This window comes from Melanostigma gelatinosum, assembly GCF_949748355.1.
Source record: "Melanostigma gelatinosum genome assembly, chromosome: 12".
Classification (NCBI taxonomy): domain Eukaryota; kingdom Metazoa; phylum Chordata; class Actinopteri; order Perciformes; family Zoarcidae; genus Melanostigma; species Melanostigma gelatinosum.
The window spans coordinates 12,518,654-12,542,082 of NC_136645.1; the positions used below are offsets into that span (position 1 = coordinate 12,518,654).

The following is a 23,429-nucleotide window of genomic DNA, read 5'->3' on the forward strand; positions in this document are numbered from 1 at the left end:
TCTCAGTTACTCCCTGTAATATGTATTTTTTAGATGGCTCCGTGTGAGAGTGACATAAAACGTGTGTATTTGGTGTTAAAGACAATGATTAGGAGCGGGCCCCTCCTCGCTGTGGCGGCTGGCTGAGAGGAGGAGTAGGAAGGCTGGCTCTGCGAACATTTTCAGCGACGTGAATCTGTGGCAGCTACAGAGACTATTCAGGTCAGCGGGGGATCAAGATGCGGAGCAGAGGGCCCAGCTGGTCTGGGGTCACGGAGATGAGGCTGAACTGGCTCAGGCTTTGAAAGGACTGAGGACCCGGAGTCACCGGAGAGGACTAAGGGCCAACGGGAGAGAGGTGTTGGGCTCACACTGGCTACGAGCCTTCAATCACCTCAGGTAGCAAAACTGCTGGTGTGATTCTGATTTCATATACATTCAGATCATTCATCATCGTGACTTTTTTAAATATTATGTGGCATCCATATTGTTTTCAACAACATTTATGTTCAGGATCGGAGAGAGCTCGCCAAGCAGCCAGGGGAAGGATCCCGGGGAGGAGAGTGTGTCTGAGGCCGGAGGAGCACACAGCAGTCCAGAGACACGCCGACACACCTCCATAGGGACAACAGGAAGAGGTACAGCGGCCACAGGGGTACTAACTGAGAGCCAGGGCCCTGCAGGGACTTCGGAGAGACCAGTCAGAACCAGCTCAGGACTGAGGAGAGGAGGAGAGAACAACTCAGAGAGATACCTCCACAGAATACTCCACTGACTTGACCAAAAGCTCTGAGATGCAAAACTGACTTCAAGTTCGTGCGAGAGCGGACCGGCACCTCAGTCTGCAGAGCCTGCTCACCTGGGAAAAGCAACAGTTACAATTGAAATTGTATTGCAGGTCGAATAGTTTCTGATGATGCCGTAATGGCACTGATCCGATGGCGATATGCTGACACTGCACTGTTACTTGTTGCAGACACATCTCCACCTGAATAATGGAGGCAGCACAAAACTTTCAATGACTCCTGTTATCTCACACCTCTATGTTGTGGTTACCTTCCCATGAACTGCCTTATGTGTTTGCATAACGTCATCCCACCACTCGCTCTAATCATGCACACTGATAAGTATGGACAGTGACGTGACTTTCAAAGGTGGGGTGTGAAGGATTTGGGGACATCTAGCGGTGAGGTTGCAGATTGCGACCAATGGAAACGTCTCCCGTGTGCTAAGAGAATAGGAAAACTACGGTGGCCAATGTGAAAATGTGAATGGCCCTATCAGCGCCAGTGTTTGCTTTGTCCCTTCTGGGCTCCTGTACAAACATGGCGTACACTGTGAAGACGACCCAACCCCCGATTTAGATTAAAAAACAGCTCATTTTAAGGTAGCAAAAACACAGAGATTCTTTTCAATTTTCGGTTGATTATTACACACTTTTAAGAAAACATTCTTATTCGTTTATAATCCATTTCTGCCAATAGATTCCTATAAATGCTACACACTGTTGCTTTAAGTATTGTAGTTCAGTGGTGTAAATCAGAAAGTGAATAAGATTAATGAGGCAAAAAGTCACTTTAGAAATGGCCTCATCTTCCTCTGACCTATTATGCTGAAAGAACTGATGTTCTGATATGTATGCCTGCACTATGGATGAAGTTATCAACCATTCTACCAGCTACTGTATGTCCCTGTATCTGTGTGGTATGTTACGCAACCGTATAATCGGATACAATGGGAGCAATGTGAGGTGACATGAGATGTAGAAATACATGTCCATTTACTGCACATTCAGAGATGTTAACTTAAGGCTTCAACATGTAAAGGTAATCTCTGACACTCACTGGTTTATAGATATTGAAAGTGAAGTGTCTGGCGGTTAAAAGAGACCAAAAATAACAAATAGACCCTCGCTGTCGACTTGAAAAAGTAATGTTCTCGTGTTAAAATGTTCATGGTGTGAAAACCTACTTTTCCTATGAAAAGGCTGTATGTTATCAGACTTCTGGAAGATTTTTGTTCATACTGTTTGTGTCATTTTTAAATATGTGGTAATAAAGAAGTGAGTCTTTGGATTGTTTGTCTTGTTTTGTTTTTTTAATGAAGTTACAACACTGACTTTTTAAATCTGTAAAATATTTTCACAAAGTAATGAAAATGCCTCAGCATATGTTGACTGAAATGGCTAAATGCAGTTAAAAAAAAAAACATCTCGTTCTGTAGTCTTAAGTAATGCATTCATCAGCCTGTTGTTTTTGGTTGCGCATTGTCACTGTTGTCCTGCATCGTTACAAACCAGTTACGCACATTCACAGCCAGGACCTGCAGCTTGCACCACAGTCTGCCACTTTTAACCACTCAGCATCTCCACTGGACCAGTTGGCTGTTAAGTGCCTTGCTCTAGGGCACCTCATTAGCTGTTTATGATGAATAGAAGAGCTTTATACATTTATTTTTCCCCATCCGTTTCCAGCTGCTTCTCACTCAAAGATGTCCTAAGAAATGACACTTTGCAAAAAACGAAAAAGGAGAGAGGACTGCTGAGTGACAGCTGGTCGTGTTGCGTTAGAAACAAATGCTGCCCTCCAGTGGTCACATCTAGTAATTACGCTAGCGTGTATAGCTGGTCTTGTGGTCACTAGATGGCACAACAGGTTTTGTTTTGGGAAAGCAAACCGCTACACTAAGTGAGGGAAGATTCATACTCGAGATGCACAGCACAGACTTTTCCCACGGAAAGGAATACAAATTCAAAGAGTTATTGTGAGCTTAAATGCTGATTCATTTTAACAGACACATCTTGTTGATCCTTGCTTGTTTAACTTCTGACAGTTTTACCAAATCACCTGAATACGTGATGATGTCTAGAAATATTTTAAAGCTCTTATCCCCACTGCTAATGTCCAAACCATCAGGCAGCATTATAACTGAACAATATATTAGACTGTAGGACCTGTTGTCTGTCCACTTAAGGTTCAGAAGCTGTTTTGGTTTATTTCAACAAGTCTGATCTGTACATGCAATATAAATGTTACTTTATCCATTCTTCTTACTGCCCAGTCAGGTGAGCACGAAGAGAAATGAGGAAGCACTACCCAGTAGATCATTATCTTTGAGATTGACGTGTGAAGTTGCATATTTGGGCTCGGATTACCTCGCATCCACCAGATGTTCAGTTTCCTCCATCTCCTCCTGGGTGATGCAAAGTGATTCACAGGCAATCTGGGAGACAAAGTCCTTTCTGTGTATTCTGGATCTACTCAGCAGTGCCAGACTGGTGCAATGGCAAACTGAGGCATCTGTAGGGCAGCTTTATAAGGTCCTGAAACCTCAGCAGACTCCCTCAGTGCAGAGAAAGCAGCAGATTGGCTCAGGTAATCCTCAAAGCGCTGAGCTTCCCCTTATTGTGTAAAGTAAGCTAATTTTACCTCATATAGTTTATCTTAACTTTTCAACCATAAATCTTATGACTGTAGATGTGGAATGATGATCCAGCAGTAGTTGTAGCTGCAATAGTGGTTTTCATTGTGCCTCAGCTCATTCTTCACTGTTCAGTGGTGGAAACTCTGAGGTGCTTCTCTTGAGAATATCCATATTATGCTCCTTGACTCTACCTCACTGCATTTCAGTGGGAAGTATTCGTTGCTCGTCTACATATATTTGGCAGCTATCGTCACTAAATTAAGACTTGACATTAACCAAAACAAATAAGCTCACAATGCAGTGTTAAAGATGACGCAGTGTGTACTCAGGGTCCCTCGTTAGACTTGGATGTGACCCAACAAAAGCCCTCTTGTCTTACATTACCATCAAATCAATCATCAATATAATCATCAAAACTAGTGGTGTCACGGATCACGGATCGATCCGTGATCCGTTCGGATCACCCCTCACGGTTCGGATCACTCGTGAACCGCGGATCAATCCAGTATTTCTATTTTTTTTTTTACAGTGTAATCATCATAGTGTGTAAAGTTTGACTGTTGCTGTTCCTTTTCAAGTAACAAGTCCCCGAATATCAATGCAGAGTGTCAGTGAACAGATATAAAGCAGTAGTGTGTTCACGTGAACGGAGCAGGTTAGAAGCATTTAACAGTGAAGTCATGGCGAGCGGAGGAACGTCAGAAGCCGCGACGTCATTTAAGTCGCAAGTTTGGAAACATTTTGTCTTCCCTGTGAGATATAATGACGGATGAGGGTGGTGGACGAAACCGTTACGGTATGTAGGCGTTATTAAAAGAGAGACACACGACAACGGCAAAACATCGGGCATGTCAGCGACGGGGACACTCCGGTGTAGAAAACAAAGGATTTCTAAATCTGGTTAAAATCCTGTAGACACGTCCCCTCTGTGAGCATCACACAGACACACACCTGGTTCAGGCGCTGTAGACACGCCCCCTCTGAGCGTCACACAGACACACACCTGGTTCAGACGCTGTAGACACGCCCCCTCTGAGCGTCACACAGACACACACCTGGTTCAGGCGCTGTAGACACGCCCCCTCTGAGCGTCACACAGACACACACCTGGTTCAGGTGCTGACAGAAGTGTCAGAGTGAAGCTAGACAGGCCCAATAATATTCCAGTCACCACAGAAAGGTCGACCCTCTCCCCAGACAATGGAGATATTCTCATCTTTTTGAAAGTAATGTCACAGTAATGGTAAACATTGTGTATTTGAATGACATAACCTGACAGGAAGTAAACACAGACCCAAGTTGTTGCTGAGCAGTTCAGTTCAGTGTAAACAGTGGAAGCTAGCTCACTGGCTGTTTCTTTCTTTCAGTATTGATGAAAGGACGAGGATATCAACATACCTCATGTTGCACTTGCAACTTAACAGAATTCTTGAATGTATTATTTTTATTTGTTGATTTAATTTTGTTTCAAATTGGACATCTTCAATATTTTTGTTTTCATGTAAGACTATAGCCCAAAGTTCTTTGCTTTAAGTGTTCTTGAAGTTCTTTAATTAATAAATGGAAAGCAAAGTTATATTTGGCTCCTCCCCTTTTCTTTGTTGATCCAAACCGTGACTCCTGAACCGTGATCCGAACCGTGAGGTTTGTGATCCGTGACACCTGTTGTGGAATATTTCCTTCAAAAGTTCAGGAGTGAAATTAGTTTTATCCAAAGTGTTTAACATAAAAACAGAGTCTTGATGAATGATCAAAGTTTCAAAAAGTCAATTTAATGTTTGCAAACAGAGAACACAACCACGTATTGCAGTGAACTGTGAATATGCTCCAGAGACGCAGAATCAAAACAAGGTATTTATACCGGCCGGCACAAAGGAGCAGATAACACACAGGAGACTAAGGCAGAAATGTTTAGTCTAACAAGAAGCAGTTGATTGCAGAAAGAACACGTCGGTTGTTTGTCCCGACTAAGATAGAAAAGTGACCTTTGTACGAGAACAAATAGGTCAATGTGTTCAGACATCCAGACAAATGAACTTTCTAACAGCAACATATCTCACAGAAAATATGATGAGGACATGTAAAAACATTTTTACCATTACACACTATCAAAACTATTTCAAACTGTACAGTTGGCGCTCATTCAGTGAATAACTTTTTGAATTGAAATCAGTGGAGTTGAACCGCGGTTAATCATGTGTAACTTCAGAGGTGACTCGTGCTGAAAGCTTTTATCACAAACGGAAACTTTACTGCAACCAGAACAGCTAAAGGGGATTGTTTCCTGTGTGGGTATTCATGTGTACCTTCAGATCTCTGTTGCACACAAATCTATTACAGCAAACTGAGCAGCTGAAAGGTTTCTTTCCTGTGTGGGTTCTCATGTGGCTTTGTAAATGTGAACGATTGTTAAAGGATTTCTTACAGACTGAGCAGCTGAAAGGCTTTTCTCCTGTGTGGGTTCTCATGTGTGTCTGTAAATTTGAACGATTGTTAAAAGATTTCTTACAGACTGAGCAGCTGAAAGGCTTTTCTCCTGTGTGGGTTCTCATGTGTGTCTGTAAATTTGAACGATTGTTAAAAGATTTCTTACAGACTGAGCAGCTGAAAGGCTTTTCTCCTGTGTGGGTTCTCATGTGTCTCTGTAAAGTTGAACTCTGTTGAAAAGATTTCTTACAGACTGAGCAGCTGAAAGGCTTTTCTCCTGTGTGGGTTCTCATGTGTGTCTGTAAATTTGAACGATTGTTAAAAGATTTCTTACAGACTGAGCAGCTGAAAGGCTTTTCTCCTGTGTGGGTTCTCATGTGTCTCTGTAAAGTTGAACTCTGTTGAAAAGATTTCTTACAGACTGAGCAGCTGAAAGGTTTTTCTCCTGTGTGGGTTCTCATGTGGCTCTGTAAATGTGAACGCTGGTTAAAAGATTTCTTACAGACTGAGCAGCTGAAAGGTTTTTCTCCTGTGTGGGTTCTCATGTGTTTCTGTAAATTTGAATGATGGTTAAAAGATTTCTTACAGACTGAGCAGCTGAAAGGTTTTTCTCCTGTGTGGGTTCTCATGTGGTTCTGTAAAGTTGAACTCTGGTTAAAAGATTTCTTACAGACTGAGCAGCTGAAAGGTTTTTCTGTGTGGGTTCTCATGTGTCTGTTCAGAGTTCCACTCTGGCCAAATGTTTTCTCACACTCAGAGCATCTAAAATGTTTTTCACCAGCGCTACATCTTGAATCACTGACATGGACTTCATCAGGTTTCACATAGTTTAAACCTGACTGAGGTTCTCTGGTCTTCTTCCCATCACCACCCTCATCAGTGTCAGAAGAGTCTCCAGTCTTCTCATCAGTATCTGGTTCTGGATGTCTATCTGGATCCAAGTTCCTGTCTGGTTCTGGTCCTCCACAGTCTTCTCCATCAGCTTCTGTTCCCATCTGTTTAGTTTGTCTTTGATGAAGCTGTGAGGACTGAGCTTCCTCTTCTTCATCTTCACTCTTCACAGGAGTCAATGAGAACTTGACATCAGCCTCCTCCAGACCTTGAAGCTGCTCTCCTTCCTGACTGGTGCAGAGTTCCTCCTGTTCTTCTTTAATGTGTGAGGGCTCTGGGTCCTCCTGGTCCAGACTGGAGCTCCACTCCTGCTGCTCAGAGGGAACCTCTTCTTTAACCAACAACAGCTGCTGGATGTCTGCAGGAAAACAGTAAACACACACAGAGGGGTTACAAAGACATTTTAGAATTGAGCAAATCGTCTCCTGGACATACACTTCCAGAGTATCACTAGAACCAGATAATACAATAATGTAATCAACTTATGTGACCATGAACACATGAACCATTTTAAGCTGCCAAATCCATGTGGTGTTATCAAAGAGAACAAACTTGTACTTTAAGTTGAAATATCTCCTGTCATCTAGAAACTGAGAGAACAAATCAGCATACCTGCAAACTCATAAGCGGTGAATGAGGGGGGGGGCGGGGAGACGGTAGACGATCTACAAGTATTAACAATTTATTAAGTCAAGCATCAAAGCATAAAAAACAGATCTATGGTTTCACAAAACACAAGAATTGATTAAGTAGCCCTAGCAACAGACACAAAGTCAGGGCTCCGTATACGCACCTCTCCTCTCAGTGTTTTGTGAGCCCTGTATCTTTATACTTTATTTGAACTTGTCCAGCACAGGGACGCATTATCTTCACCCACACACAAGCCAGGGTTGGGCCACATTGTGTGTGGGAGTCCTGGAGTCTCAGGGATGGGGAAGGTGCTGTTCCTGCAGGTTGCTACACAATATCCCACCGACTAACCGATTCACAACACAACTAGTTATAAGTTTTAAGCTACCACCTGCGTGTCAGAGCTCCCTCTTTGTACGGGGAGCGCGTGAGTGCCTCACCCGGAGATTCAAACCTTTGCTCTATGACACACGCAACACTATTGCAAATGAGCGCACACACACACACACACACAATACTGTTATGTTCAAAATGTCTCAAACAAAAGGTGAAGGAAAAAGCCCCCCTCCTTGTTCCAGAGGAGAAGAAGCATGCAGAGGAGAAGAGGCAGCTCCCCCCCCCCTGCTCTCTTTCTTCCATCATTAAGCAGGGCCGAATCAGCTGGTTGAAGTTTAAATCAAAAGGAATTTAATATACTAACAAAATAAAATGCAGTTACAAACTGAATTACACTATCAGCAGTAATATTTCATGAAATAGAGGCCCCATCCACACCACACGACAGACTGGTGTGTCCGCCTCATGGTCCAGATGAGGTCTGATTATCTCCGGGGATTCAGTTTCTTTGTCCCTCCAAAGTCTCTGAAATGTCTCATATTACACATTCCTTAGCCCATCGATCAGCTCAGTGATTGGCTGAACCCGTCGGACTTCAGTCTGCCACTTCCTTCACCAATTCACCCCCCTTCTTGAAGGCTGTGCTCAGAAACTCTTCAGCAACATCCCCCTCTCTCTGACTTCATGGCGGTGTCATAAATTCTCTGGTTTCTCTCACAGTGCTCAACAAATTCAGTAACTCTCCCTTTAATTTAAACCTTCTACAAGTAAACATATTGTAACACATTATATCCATCGCTCGGAGCGCTTTAAAACTTAAATTCCTCACAATATGTATACATTTAATGCCTGTAAATACAGCACGCATATTTCTACAGTAGCGAGAACCATCGCCTATACAAAATGAAGTGATTCGTTTTCATTTAACCCTGTTACTGTATGGCTTAATATTAACTTCCACTGTTACTGTAAAGCCGTTAGAATTGTGGCCTATCTTCTATTTACAATTAATATGCATTCAATCCGGTTCGATGATTGAAATCATGAAGGTTCAGGCTCCTTAACGCTCTCTCTCATTACTTCAGGGCCTTTGGGAGCAACTGCACGTGGGACAGTTGGGACCGGAAGTACACTGGCTGTGGTCATTACAGTGAACAGTGTGATGAGAGGGCACGTGAGCCCTTGTTGCTGTACTTCGTCTCATTGGAGCAGAGGCTGCAGTTAGCATACCCTGCCTTATCAATGCATTTAAAACACTGACAGCGGGAAGCTGTACTGCTCTCTCTTCACGTCTGTTTAGACCTCCACCTTTATCCAGGCCCAGCTCCACTCACATCTCAGCCCTGCGTCAAGCTGCGCTACACACACAACATCCTCTTCCTGAAGCTCTCTGACCTCATCATCTCATCAGTATCTGGGCCTCATGTTTTAAGTTATTATCACCACGAAATCGCCTCATTCTACTTTGAGTTAAACAAAAAAAACCAGAACCGCCGGTGTTCCGGTTTAACGTTAACGAGTGACCGCGTGGACTGAACCGGAACACGGAGGGTGATTCATGTTTCATCACGTTACGCTTTTTCCTCATAAATCTTGATAATGATGAGCGTTAGCTGTTGACAAAGTTCCGCATGCAGTGGATGTTAACTTAACCCAACAAGTCTGAACGGTAACGGAACTTAAACTTTAACGGAGGGAAATGAAGACGGTGTAGACATCTTAACGCTGATTGGCCAGGACTCGACACGTGTCGCATCAAATGTTTTATTGCGAAGATCACGACATCACATGTTCTCCTTGTCTCACTCAAATCTGATAAACGCTGGCTGGCCAGTTGACCACCCCCCCCCCCCCCAAACAAATAAAAACTCTACGGATCTAACGTTACACTCACGTGGATGATATATTTTGAGTCAAAACTGCTTATTTCGCCGAAAAGCGACACGTTTGCAGGTATTCAATCAGGAGAAGAAGAAAATGACGAATTGCAACAGAGTCTCACTCCAAACTACATTACAAGTTATCAGCCGGAGCATGAACATGTTAAATAAAGTGAACCTACGTGCTCTTTGTATCCGGATTTCCGGGTTGAGAACAGCGTCCAGAAGTTCCCGTTGTCGCTTATTCGCCTCTTTTGAACGAGAGAGTTTCTCCTCGTACTCTGCTATCGTTCTTTCAAACAGACCAAATATCTCTTCATCAGCCGCAGTTAGTCGCTGGTTGATTAAAGATCTCAACATTTCTACTTTAGACATTTTCACTAAACCACAGAAAGTTGTCCTCCAGACGAACTCCGTTAAAAACACCGTTTACTCTCATTAAACTCTGACTAGCGCTGTGTTGGTCACTTCCGTCCCCGTCCGTCTGTTTCCAGGTAGCATGCTAAGCTAACTTCAATAGCTTTATAGGCTACCACGAGATTAGTCCTCGTCCTCTTCTTCTTCCTCTCCTCCTTCTTCTTCGTCTTCTTCTCATTCTTCTTCTTTCACTTTAATGGCGGACTACAAACCAATGTTTAAGGCGCCACCTACTGGACCGGAGTGTGTAACATCATGACTTCATGACAGTTATCATTTAAACACAATCATCATGTTATTTATAAATATAATGAAACAATTAGAAATAAACTTCATATTGCAGTCATATTCTGGCCTTTTAACCCGTTCCATTCAAAATATTAAATAAAGCCCTTTTAAGCTGAACTTGTTTGTCCCCTGTCTCTAACAGTCCTTTGATGCTCCACTCCCTTCCTGTATCTACCACTCTGTTCTTCAGTCTTTCTCTTTCCACCCTGAACTTCCTCCACTCTATCAGCTCATGTTCTACAGTTTCTTTACAGTTGCATATCTCACATTTATCCCACTCTGTCTTTTTCATGATGTGTATAATGTGTCATTGAGTCCTGTATGTCCTAACCTGAATCTGAAAGTAACATCTTCTTTTCTACTTTTATTTCCATCACTTCTCACTCTGACTGATGTCTGAATTTTGTTGTAATTTCTACCCTTATTGTCATTTTTCCAAATTTCCTGCCAAGATGTCCCATCCAAAGCTTTTACCAGAGAATGTCGAGTACTCCCAACCATTGTACAGGACAGTCGATGCTATATTTCCGTTAAGTGCACCCTGAATTCTAATCCAGTGTGATAGTGCTGACTCAGTTCTCCTCACATGTAATGGCAGTTGCCTGGATTTCACCAGCAATGCATTAATGGGTGTGGTTTTGACTCGGGAGATGAGTCAGAGGAGAACCATCCAGAAGAAAAGGTGAACAGATAAAAGTCCATTCAGACAGGTTCTACGAGGAACATCCGGTTCCGCTGCAACTTGGTGGGTAACAAAAGCCCCTTAAACTAATAAAATAGTATATCATTACTCCTATCTTCAGTGACCTTCCATCTGGTACATATGTAACAGTTGTGGGTCGTGGAACGAGACGACTCAAGTGATTGTTTTCCAACATTTATTTATTGAAGACAAAATATCACCAATGAATTGCCTTCAGACCGTTTTCTGCCCCTCTGCTCCCTCAGCAAGTAAATAGAAAAGAAATGTGTAAATATTCCCTCATCACACATTCACTGACGTGTGTCGGCTTCTTGAGTCGTGTCTTACAGTCTCCGGCTACTTTAATATTTGGTGTGGGTGATTTTAAGTGATGGAAGGAAACTTCCTTACTGCTTAGAATTATATTTATATATATTTTGATTGATTTGCCCAAAAGTCAGTTTCACATCGCTGGGGTCTCGGCTGAAAGAATAAGAATACATCAAAGTAAAACATTGACGTGAATACACGTGTTATTATAGTCAGATCTATCGCGTTATAGATGAAGCAGTGATATTATAAATCGGTTCATTTACAGAATGACAGTTAGTGATTTCTTGCCAGCTGTCCTTCCTGCATTTGTCAGTTTAAACTGCGTTACTTTCAGCATGAATTATGTTCATGTTCTATGTTGGTCTCAGAGTGCACCAGACTGATGCATTTAACTTTAAAATGTACAACATTTTCTTCCAGGTGAGCGTGTCCCCGGCCCCCTCTAGAAAACCAACACGAACTAGAAAATAAAAACTCAATTAGTGGATCAAGCTAAAGACAGTACCAAATCTGAGCGTGGACTCAATGAGCGATGCTCTCAAATTGAAAGAACACGCTCTTGGATAAAGATAGGATGAAAGCTCCATCGTTCCTCCCCTGTGTGATGTTTCATGTGGTGTGTCAAATGTATTTTATACATTTTGTATAAAACCGTTATCACAAACAGAACCACTTTGTCTCTTATATGATTAACAGTGCCATTGATGAATAAATAATTCCTTCATCTGATGAGTGTACTTCCAATAATAAATGAATCCAGGTATTCAGCTGTTTTCACAGTAACCTGTAACCAAGACTGTGATGGCGTCTGTGCAAATTTACAACATGTGATTTCATATTTGATAAAGAGTCTCTCCATCGTCATACAAACAGTTCACATTCTTTTCAAAAGACCTTCTGAGCATGTGGGCCCCTGAGTCAGAGTATCCCAGTTCTTCCACAGACACTAATCCACGTAGTGCACCTGCGACTGGAGCTCCTTGGAGATGTACCCGAGAAGGGTCGCCGTCAGCTGCTGCTTCAGGGTGGCGTTGCCCATCACTAGAGCAGTTAGCTGAGCCAAATCTGTCCACTGAATGTCTCCCAGCACGGCCAGAAGATACCATAAAGATTCTGCTGCTGCTGAGGACTGAGCTCCATTATGATCTGAGGCAGCGGTTTGAACTGAGAGTGAAAAAACCGGTTCGAAAAGAGATCACAGTGTGGCCGGAAGGATCAAGATCTGCTCTCAAGGACTGTCTCGCTACAACAGACTGGGACATGTTCAAACATGCAGCTACGTACAATAACAACATAGACAATGAGGAGCTCACAGACACTGTTCTTTCCTACATCCGGAAATGCACAGATGATGTAACTGCTAAAAAGACCATCACCACTAGGGCTAACAAGAAGCCTTGGCTGACAGGGGCCGTCCATCAGCTGTTGCGGGCCAGAGACAAAGCCTTCAATGCCGGAGATAGAAATGGCCTGAAAACAGCGAGAGCCAACCTGTCCCGGGGCATTAGAAAAGCAAAACAGGACTACTCTGAAAAAAGCATCAACCACTTCAAGGACAGCAGAGACACACGCAGCCTGTGGCAGGGCATCCAGACCATAACGGACTACAAGCCTGCTTCACAGACCTGTGATGACAACATCTCTCTGCTGAACGACCTCAACAGCTTCTTCGCACGGTTTGAATCAACAAACACCACTAGCCCACAGAAAACCTCACCCTCCCCCCACGACCAGGCCCTGTGCCTGTCTGCTGCAAGTGTGAAAAGAGCACTCTCCACCATCAATCCCCGAAAAGCAACAGGCCCAGACAACATCCCAGGCCGCACACTAAGGGACTGCGCAGAGGAGCTAACAGATATCTTCACTGTTATCTTCAACACTTCTCTGAGTCAAGCTGCTGTCCCATCACACCTCAAAACCTCCATCATCATACCTGTACCCAAGAAACCGGCTCCATCCTGCTTCAATGACTATTGCCCCGTGGCACTGACCCCCATCATTATGAAGTGTTTTGAACGGCTAGTCATGGCCCACATCAAGTCCATCCTCCCCCCCACCATGGATCCCTCTCAGTTTGCATACAGAGCAAAACGTTCCACAGAGGACGCAATCTGCTCTGCTCTCCACCCAGCCCTCACCCACCTAGAAAAAGCAGACTCATATGTAAGAATACTTTTCATAGACTTCAGCTCAGCATTTAATACCATAATCCCACAACAACTCATCTGCAAACTGGACCAGCTGGGGTTCAACACCCCACTGTGCAATTGGGTCCTGGACTTCCTCAGTGAGAGGCCACAAGCAGTACGTGTCGGCAACAACACCTCACGCAGCATCACCCTAAGCACTGGGGCCCCACAAGGCTGTGTGCTCAGCCCCCTGCTCTTCACCCTGCTGACTCACGACTGCGAACCTACATACAGCACCAATCACATGGTGAAGTTCGCAGACGACACCACTCTGGTTGGTCTCATCACCAAGAACAATGAGACCAACTATAGGAAGGAGGTCAACCTTCTGACCACGTGGTGCAGCGACAACAATCTCCTGCTGAATGTCACCAAAACTAAGGAGATTGTTGTTGACTTCAGGAGACGCCACACTGTACACCTGCCACTGACCATCGATGGTGCTGCTGTGGAGCAAGTAGAAAGCACCAAATTCCTGGGGGTGCACATCACTGACGACCTCTCCTGGGCCACCAACTGCGCATCACTGGCAAAGAGAGCCCAGCGGCGCCTCTACTTCCTTCGCAAGCTGAAGAGAGTAAAAGCCCCCACATCAGTGCTGAAATCATTTTACAGGGGCACCATTGAAAGCATCCTATCCAGCTGCATCACTGTGTGGGGTGGTAGCTGCACCCAACACAGCAGGAATGCACTCCAACGCATTGTAAAGACAGCCGGACAGATCATCCGCCTCACCCGGAAAGCCATTCAAATTGCAAGCAACACCAGTCACCCTGCACATAGTCTGTTCAGCCTCCTACCCTCTGGAAGAAGGTACAGGAGCCTCCGCTGCCGCACCACCAGACTAAAGAACAGCTTCACCCACCAAGCTGTCAGGACACTGAACTCTCTCCCCTCACTCCCCCCAATCATATCCTCCAGCCTGACGGGAAGCTGAAGCTGAAAGTACAGAAGTACTGTAAATATGTATTCATATTTATATTTATATTATATTTATTGCCCACTTTTCACACACACACATACACACATACACACACAGTATTATATTAATTACCCATTTCCCATCATTATTATATCAATTGCCCACCTGCCCTTACATTATTAATTATTTATTATATTAATTGCCCACTTTTCCCGTTTTTATGTGTATTGAATGTTTTATTGTAGTATAGTATATGTTTTAACTAGGATATCTGTCTTCACTTAGCCTAGGAAGTGTTTTATGTTTTATGTGTTGTGCTTGCACTTTATGTTCCACCGTGGGAGAGTGGGAAACGTTATTTCGAGTCCTTATATGTCCTGACATGCAAGAAATTGACAATAAAAGCTACTTTGAACTTTGAACTGTCCACTGGTCAGCCAGCAGCCCAGAAGGCCTCCGACAGCACCGCCTACAGGGGAAAAGGGTTTCAAACATGTGGAATTATGATTGCACACACAAACACACACAGCATGACAAGGATAGAGTGATTAACCCCCGCTGGATCATCGTCCTCGGTGTGTGCACCCATCTGGGTTGTGTGCCCATCGCCAACGCCGGAGACTTCGGAGGCTACTACTGTCCGTGCCATGGCTCCCACTACGATGCTTCAGGAAGGATAAGAAAGGGACCTGCTCCTCTAAAGCTGGAGGTTCCCTTCTATGAGTTCACTGAGGAGGACGTAGTCATAGTGGGATAAATACTGGAGCTCTGTCTCAGTTCCTCCCTGTAATATGTATTTTTAGATGGCTCCGTGTGAGAGTGACATAAAACGTGTGTATTTGCTGTTAAAGACAATGATTAGGAGCGGGCCCTTCCTCGCTGTGGCGGCTGGCTGAGAGGAGGAGTAGGAAGGCTGGCTCTGCGAACATTTTCAGCGACGTGAATCTGTGGCAGCTACAGAGACTATTCAGGTCAGCGGCGGATCAAGATGCGGAGCAGAGGGCCCAGCTGGTCTGGGGTCACGGAGATGAGGCTGAACTGGCTCAGGCTTTGAAAGGACTGAGGACCCGGAGTCACCGGAGAGGACTAAGGGCCAACGGGAGAGAGGTGTTGGGCTCACACTGGCTACGAGCCTTCAATCACCTCAGGTAGCAAAACTGCTGGTGACATGAGATGTAGAAATACATGTCCATTTACTGCACATTCAGAGATGTTAACTTAAGGCTTCAACATGTAAAGGTAATCTCTGACACTCACTGGTTTATAGACATTGAAAGTGAAGTGTCTGGCGGTTAAAAGAGACCAAAAATAACAAATAGACCCTCGCTGTCGACTTGAAAAAGTAATGTTCTCGTGTTAAAATGTTCATGGTGTGAAAACCTACTTTTCCTATGAAAAGGCTGTATGTTATCAGACTTCTGGAAGATTTTTGTTCACACTGTTAGTGTCATTTTTAAATATGTGGTAATAAAGAAGTGAGTCTTTGGATTGTTTGTCTTGTTTTTTTAATGAAGTTACAACACTGACTTTTTAAATCTGTAAAATATTTTCACAAAGTAATGAAAATGCCTCAGCATATGTTGACTGAAATGGCTAAATGCAGTTACAAAAAATAAACATCTCGTTCTGTAGTCTTAAGTAATGCATTCATCAGCCTGTTGTTTTTGGTTGCGCATTGTCACTGTTGTCCTGCATCGTTACAAACCAGTTACGCACATTCACAGCCAGGACCTGCAGCTTGCACCACAGTCTGCCACTTTTAACCACTCAGCAGCTCCACTGGACCAGTTGGCTGTTAAGTGCCTTGCTCTAGGGCACCTCATTAGCTGTTTATGATGAATAGAAGAGCTTTATACATTTATTTTTCCCCATCCGTTTCCAGCTGCTTCTCACTCAAAGATGCCCTAAGAAATGACACTTTGCAAAAAACGAAAACGGAGAGAGGACTGCTGAGTGACAGCTGGTCGTGTTGCGTTAGAAACAAATGCTGCCCTCCAGTGGTCACATCTAGTAATTACGCTAGCGTGTATAACTGGTCTTGTGGTCACTAGATGGCACAAAAGGTTTTGTTTTGGGAAAGCAAACCGCTACACTAAGTGAGGGAAGATTCATACTCGAGATGCACAGCACAGACTTTTCCCACGGAAAGGAATACAAATTCAAAGAGTTATTGTGAGCTTAAATGCTGATTCATTTTAACAGACACATCTTGTTGATCCTTGCTTGTTTAACTTCTGACAGTTTTACCAAATCACCTGAATACGTGATGATGTCTAGAAATATTTTAAAGCTCTTATCCCCACTGCTAATGTCCAAACCATCAGGCAGCATTATAACTGAACAATATATTAGACTGTAGGACCTGTTGTCTGTCCACTTAAGGTTCAGAAGCTGTTTTGGTTTATTTCAACAAGTCTGATCTGTACATGCAATATAAATGTTACTTTATCCATTCTTCTTACTGCCCAGGTGAGCACGAAGAGAAATGAGGAAGCACTACCCAGTAGATCATTATCTTTGAGATTGACGTGTGAAGTTGCATATTTGGGCTCGGATTACCTCGCATCCACCAGATGTTCAGTTTCCTCCATCTCCTCCTGGCTGATGCAAAGTGATTCACAGGCAATCTGGGAGACAAAGTCCTTTCTGTGTATTCTGGATCTACTCAGCAGTGCCAGACTGGTGCAATGGCAAACTGAGGCATCTGTAGGGCAGCTTTATAAGGTCCTGAAACCTCAGCAGACTCCCTCAGTGCAGAGAAAGCAGCAGATTGGCTCAGGTAATCCTCAAAGCGCTGAGCTTCCCCTTATTGTGTAAAGTAAGCTAATTTTACCTCATATAGTTTATCTTAACTTTTTAACCATAAATCTTATGACTGTAGATGTGGAATGATGAGCCAGCAGTAGTTGTAGCTGCAATAGTGGTTTTCATTGTGCCTCAGCTCATTCTTCACTGTTCAGTGGTGGAAACTCTGAGGTGCTTCTCTTGAGAATATCCATATTATGCTCCTTGACTCTACCTCACTGCATTTCAGTGGGAAGTATTCGTTGCTCGTCTACATATATTTGGCAGCTATCGTCATTAAATTAAGACTTGACATTAACCAAAACAAATAAGCTCACAATGCAGTGTTAAAGATGACGCAGTGTGTACTCAGGGTCCCTCGTTAGACTTGGATGTGACCCAACAAAAGCCCTCTTGTCTTACATTACCATCAAATCAATCATCAATATAATCATCAAAACTAGTGGTGTCACGGATCACGGATCGATCCGTGATCCGTTCGGATCACCCCTCACGGTTCGGATCACCCCTCACGGTTCGGATCACCCCTCACGGTTAAGATCACTCGTGAACCGCGGATCAATCCAGTATTTCTATTTTTATTTTTACAGTGTAATCATCATAGTGTGTAAAGTTCGACTGTTGCTGTTCCTTTTCAAGTAACAAGTCCCCGAATATCAATGCAGAGTGTCAGTGAACAGATATAAAGCAGTAGTGTGTTCACGTGAACGGAGCAGGTTAGAAGCATTTAACAGTGAAGTCATGGCGAGCGGAGGAACGTCAGAAGCCGCGACGTCATTTAAGTCGCAAGTTTGGAAACATTTTGTCTTCCCTGTAAGATATAATGACGGATGAGGGTGGTGGACGAAACCGTTACGGTATGTAGGCGTTATTTAAAGAGAGACACACGACAACGGCAAAACATCGGGCATGTCAGCGACGGGGACACTCCGGTGTAGAAAACAAAGGATTTCTAAATCTGGTTAAAATGCTGTAGACACGTCCCCTCTGTGAGCATCACACAGACACACACCTGGTTCAGGCGCTGTAGACACGCCCCCTCTGTGAGCATCACACAGACACACACCTGGTTCAGGCGCTGTAGACACGCCCCCTCTGAGCGTCACACAGACACACACCTGGTTCAGGTGCTGACAGAAGTGTCAGAGTGAAGCTAGACAGGCCCAATAATATTCCAGTCACCACAGAAAGGTCGACCCTCTCCCCAGACAATGGAGATATTCTCATCTTTTTGAAAGTAATGTCACAGTAATGGTAAACATTGTTGTGTATTTGAATGACATAACCTGACAGGAAGTAAACACAGACCCAAGTTGTTGCTGAGCAGTTCAGTTCAGTGTAAACAGTGGAAGCTAGCTCACTGGCTGTTTCTTTCTTTCAGTATTGATGAAAGGACGAGGATATCAACATACCTCATGTTGCACTTGCAACTTAACAGAATTCTTGAATGTATTATTTTTATTTGTTGATTTAATTTTGTTTCAAATTGGACATCTTCAATATTTTTGTTTTCATGTAAGACTATAGCCCAAAGTTCTTTGCTTTAAGTGTTCTTGAAGTTCTTTAATTAATAAATGGAAAGCAAAGTTATATTTGGCTCCTCCCCTTTTCTTTGTTGATCCAAACCGTGACTCCTGAACCGTGATCCGAACCGTGAGGTTTGTGATCCGTGACACCTGTTGTGGAATATTTCCTTCAAAAGTTCAGGAGTGAAATTGGTTTTATCCAAAGTGTTTAACATAAAAACAGAGTCTTGATGAATGATCAAAGTTTCAAAAAGTAAATTTAATGTTTGCAAACAGAGAACACAACCACGTATTGCAGTGAACTGTGAATATGCTCCAGAGACGCAGAATCAAAACAAGGTATTTATACCGGCCGGCACAGAGGAGCAGATAACACACAGGAGACTAAGGCAGAAATGTTTAGTCTAACAAGAAGCAGTTGATTGCAGAAAGAACACGTCGGTTGTTTGTCCCGACTAAGATAGAAAAGTGACCTTTGTACGAGAACAAATAGGTCAATGTGTTCAGACATCCAGACAAATGAACTTTCTAACAGCAACATATCTCACAGAAAATATGATGAGGACATGTAAAAACATTTTTATCATTACACACTATCAAAACTATTTCAAACTGTACAGTTGGCACTCATTCAGTGAATAACTTTTTGAATTGAAATCAGTGTAGTTGAACCGCGGTTAATCATGTGTAACTTCAGAGGTGACTCGTGCTGAAAGCTTTTATCACAAACGGAAACTTTACTGCAACCAGAACAGCTAAAGGGGATTGTTTCCTGTGTGGGTATTCATGTGTACCTTCAGATCTCTGTTGCACACAAATCTATCACAGCAAACTGAGCAGCTGAAAGGTTTCTTTCCTGTGTGGGTTCTCATGTGTCTCTGTAAATCTGAACGCTGGTTAAAAGATTTCTTACAGACTGAGCAGCTGAAAGGTTTTTCTCCTGTGTGGGTTCTCATGTGGCTCTTTAAATTTGAACGATGTTTAAAAGATTTCTTACAGACTGAGCAGCTGAAAGGTTTTTCTCCTGTGTGGGTTCTCATGTGGCTCTTTAAATATGAACTCTGGCTGTAAGATTTCTTACAGACTGAGCAGCTGAAAGGTTTTTCTCCTGTGTGGGTTCTCATGTGTTTCTGTAAATTAGAACGCTGGTTAAAAGATTTCTTACAGACTGAGCAGCTGAAAGGTTTTTCTCCTGTGTGGGTTCTCATGTGTATCTTCAGAGTTCCACTCTGGCCAAATGTTTTCTCACACTCAGAGCATCTAAAATGTTTCTCACCAGCGCTACATCTTGAATCACTGACACGGACTTCATCAGGTTTCACATAGTTTAAACCTGACTGAGGTTCTCTGGTCTTCTTCCCATCACCACCCTCATCAGTGTCAGAAGACTCTCCAGTCTTCTCATCAGTATCTGGTTCTGGTCCTCCACAGTCTTCTCCATCAGCTTCTGTTCCCATCTGTTTAGTTTGTCTTTGATGAAGCTGTGAGGACTGAGCTCCCTCTTCTTCATCTTCACTCTTCACGGGAGTCAATGAGAACTTGACATCAGCCTCCTCCAGACCTTGAAGCTGCTCTCCTTCCTGACTGGTGCAGAGTTCCTCCTGTTCTTCTTTAATGTGTGAGGGCTCTGGGTCCTCCTGGTCCAGACTGGAGCTCCACTCCTGCTGCTCAGAGGGAACCTCTTCTTTAACCAACAACAGCTGCTGGACGTCTGCAGGAAAACAGTAAACACACACAGAGGGGTTACAAAGACATTTTAGAATTGAGCAAATAGTCTCCTGGACATACACTTCCAGAGTATCACTAGAACCAGATAATACAATAATGTAATCAACTTATGTGACCATAAACACATGAACCATTTTAAGCTGCCAAATCCATGTGGTGTTATCAAAGAGAACAAACTTGTACTTTAAGTTGAAATATCTCCTGTCATCTAGAAGCTGAGAGAACAAATCAGCATACCTGCAAACTCATAAGTGGTGAATGAGGGGGGGGGGGGGGAGACGGTAGACGATCTACAAGTATTAACAATTTATTAAGTCAAGCATCAAAGCATAAAAAACAGATCTATGGTTTCACAAAACACAAGAATTGATTAAGTAGCCCTAGCAACAGACACAAAGTCAGGGCTCCGTATACGCACCTCTCCTCTCAGTGTTTTGTGAGCCCTGTATCTTTATACTTTATTTGAACTTGTCCAGCACAGGGACGCATTATCTTCACCCACACACAAGCCAGGGTTGGGCCACATTGTGTGTGGGAGTCCTGGAGTCTCAGGGATGGGGAAGGTGCTGTTCCTGCAGGTTGCTACACAATATCCCACCGACTAACCCGATTCACAACACAACTAGTTATAAGTTTTAAGCTACCACCTGCGTGTCAGAGCTACCTCTTTGTACGGGGAGCGCGTGAGTGCCTCACCCGGAGATTCAAACCTTTGCTCTATGACACACGCAACACTATTGCAAATGAGCACACACACACACACACACACAATACTGTTATGTTCAAAATGTCTCAAACAAAAGGTGAAGGAAAAAGCCCCCCTCCTTGTTCCAGAGGAGAAGAAGCATGCAGAGGAGAAGAGGCAGCTCCCCCCCGCCCTGCTCTCTTTCTTCCATCATTAAGCAGGGCCGAATCAGCAGGTTGAAGTTTAAATCAAAAGGAATTTAATATACTAACAAAAGAAAATGCAGTTACAAACTGAATTACACTATCAGTAGTAATATTTCATGAAATAGAGGCCCCATCCACACCACACGACAGACTGGTGTGTCCGCCTCATGGTCCAGATGAGGTCTGATTATCTCCGGGGATTCACAGTTTCTTTGTCCCTCCAAAGTCTCTGAAATGTCTCATATTACACATTCCTTAGCCCATAGATCAGCTCAGTGATTGGCTGAACCCGTCGGACTTCAGTCGGCCACTTCCTTCACCAATTCACCCCCCTTCTTGAAGGCTGTGCTCAGAAACATCCCCCTCTCTCTGACTTTATGGCGGTGTCATAAATTCTCTGGTTTCTCTCACAGTGCTCAACAAATTCAGTAACTCTCCCTTTAGTTTAAACCTTCTAAAAGTAAACATATTGTAACACATTATATCCATCGCTAGGAGCGCTTTAAAACTTAAATTCCTCACAATATGTATACATTTAATGCCTGTAAATACAGCAAGCATATTTCTACAGTAGCGAGAACCATCGCCTATACAAAATGAAGTGATTCGTTTTCATTTAACCGTGTTACTGTATGGCTTAATATTAACTTCCACTGTTACTGTCAAGCCGTTAGAATTGTGGCCTATCTTCTATTTACAATTAATATGCATTCAATCCGGTTCGATGATTGAAATCATGAAGGTTCAGGCTCCTTAACGCTCTCTCTCATTACTTCAGGGCCTTTGGGAGCAACTGCACGTGGGACAGTTGGGACCGGAAGTACACTGGCTGTGGTCATTACAGTGAACAGTGTGATGAGAGGGCACGTGAGCCCTTGTTGCTGTACTTCGTCTCATTGGAGCACAGGCTGCAGTTAGCATACCCTGCCTTATCAATGTATTTAAAACACTGACAGCGGGAAGCTGTACTGCTCTCTCTTCACGTCTGTTTAGACCTCCACCTTTATCCAGGCCCAGCTCCACTCACATCTCAGCCCTGCGTCAAGCTGCGCTACACACACAACATCCTCTTCCTGAAGCTCTCTGACCTCATCATCTCATCAGTATCTGGGCCTCATGTTTCAAGTTATTATCACCACGAAATCGCCTCATTCTACTTTGAGTTAAACAAAAAAAACTGCAACCAGAACCGCCGTTGTTCCGGTTTAACGTTAACGAGTGACCGCGTGGACTGAACCGGAAGACGGAGGGTGATTCATGTTTCATCACGTTACGCTTTTTCCTCCTAAATCTTGATAATGATGAGCGTTAGCTGTTGACAAAGTTCCGCATGCAGTGGACGTTAACTTAACCCAACAAGTCTGAACGGTAACGGAACTTAAACTTTAACGGAGGGAAATGAAGACGGTGTAGACATCTTAACGCTGATTGGCCAGGACTCGACACGTGTCGCATCAAATATGTTTTATTGCGAAGATCACGACATCACATGTTCTCCTTGTCTCACTCAAATCTGAGAAACGCTGGCTGGCCAGTTGACCCCCCCCCCTCCAAATAAAAACTCTACGGATCTAACGTTACACTCACGTGGATGATATATTTTGAGTCAAAACTGCTTATTTCGCCGAAAAGCGACACGTTTGCAGGTATTCAATCAGGAGAAGAAGAAAACGACGAATTGCAACAGAGTCTCACTCCAAACTACATTACAAGTTATCAGCCGGAGCATGAACATGTTAAATAAAGTGAACCTACGTGCTCTTTGTATCCGGATTTCCGGGTTGAGAACAGCGTCCAGAAGTTCCCGTTGTCGCTTATTCGCCTCTTTTGAACGAGAGAGTTTCTCCTCGTACTCTGCTATCGTTCTTTCAAACAGACCAAATATCTCTTCATCAGCCGCAGTTAGTCGCTGGTTGATTAAAGATCTCAACATTTCTACTTTAGACATTTTCACTAAACCACAGAAAGTTGTCCTCCAGACGAACTCCGTTAAAAACACCGTTTACTCTCATTAAACTCTGACTAGCGCTGTGTTGGTCATTTCCGTCCCCGTCCGTCTGTTTCCAGGTAGCATGCTAAGCT

General features: G+C 43.6%; 1 protein-coding gene across 1 annotated transcript in view; it reads left to right on the plus strand.

The window, feature by feature from the left end:
• The window catches only part of LOC306785704 (uncharacterized protein), a gene marked incomplete at both ends in the record, with an annotated part of 9,349 nt that extends 8,595 nt beyond the window's left edge, over positions 1–754 (plus strand). The window contains 2 exons of the mRNA XM_079280159.1: positions 93–378; positions 493–754. Coding sequence (XP_079136285.1) covers positions 93–378; positions 493–754 — 548 coding nt within the window. The remainder of the gene's footprint in view (positions 1–92; positions 379–492) is intronic.
• Between the last annotated feature and the right edge of the window lie 22,675 nt (positions 755–23,429).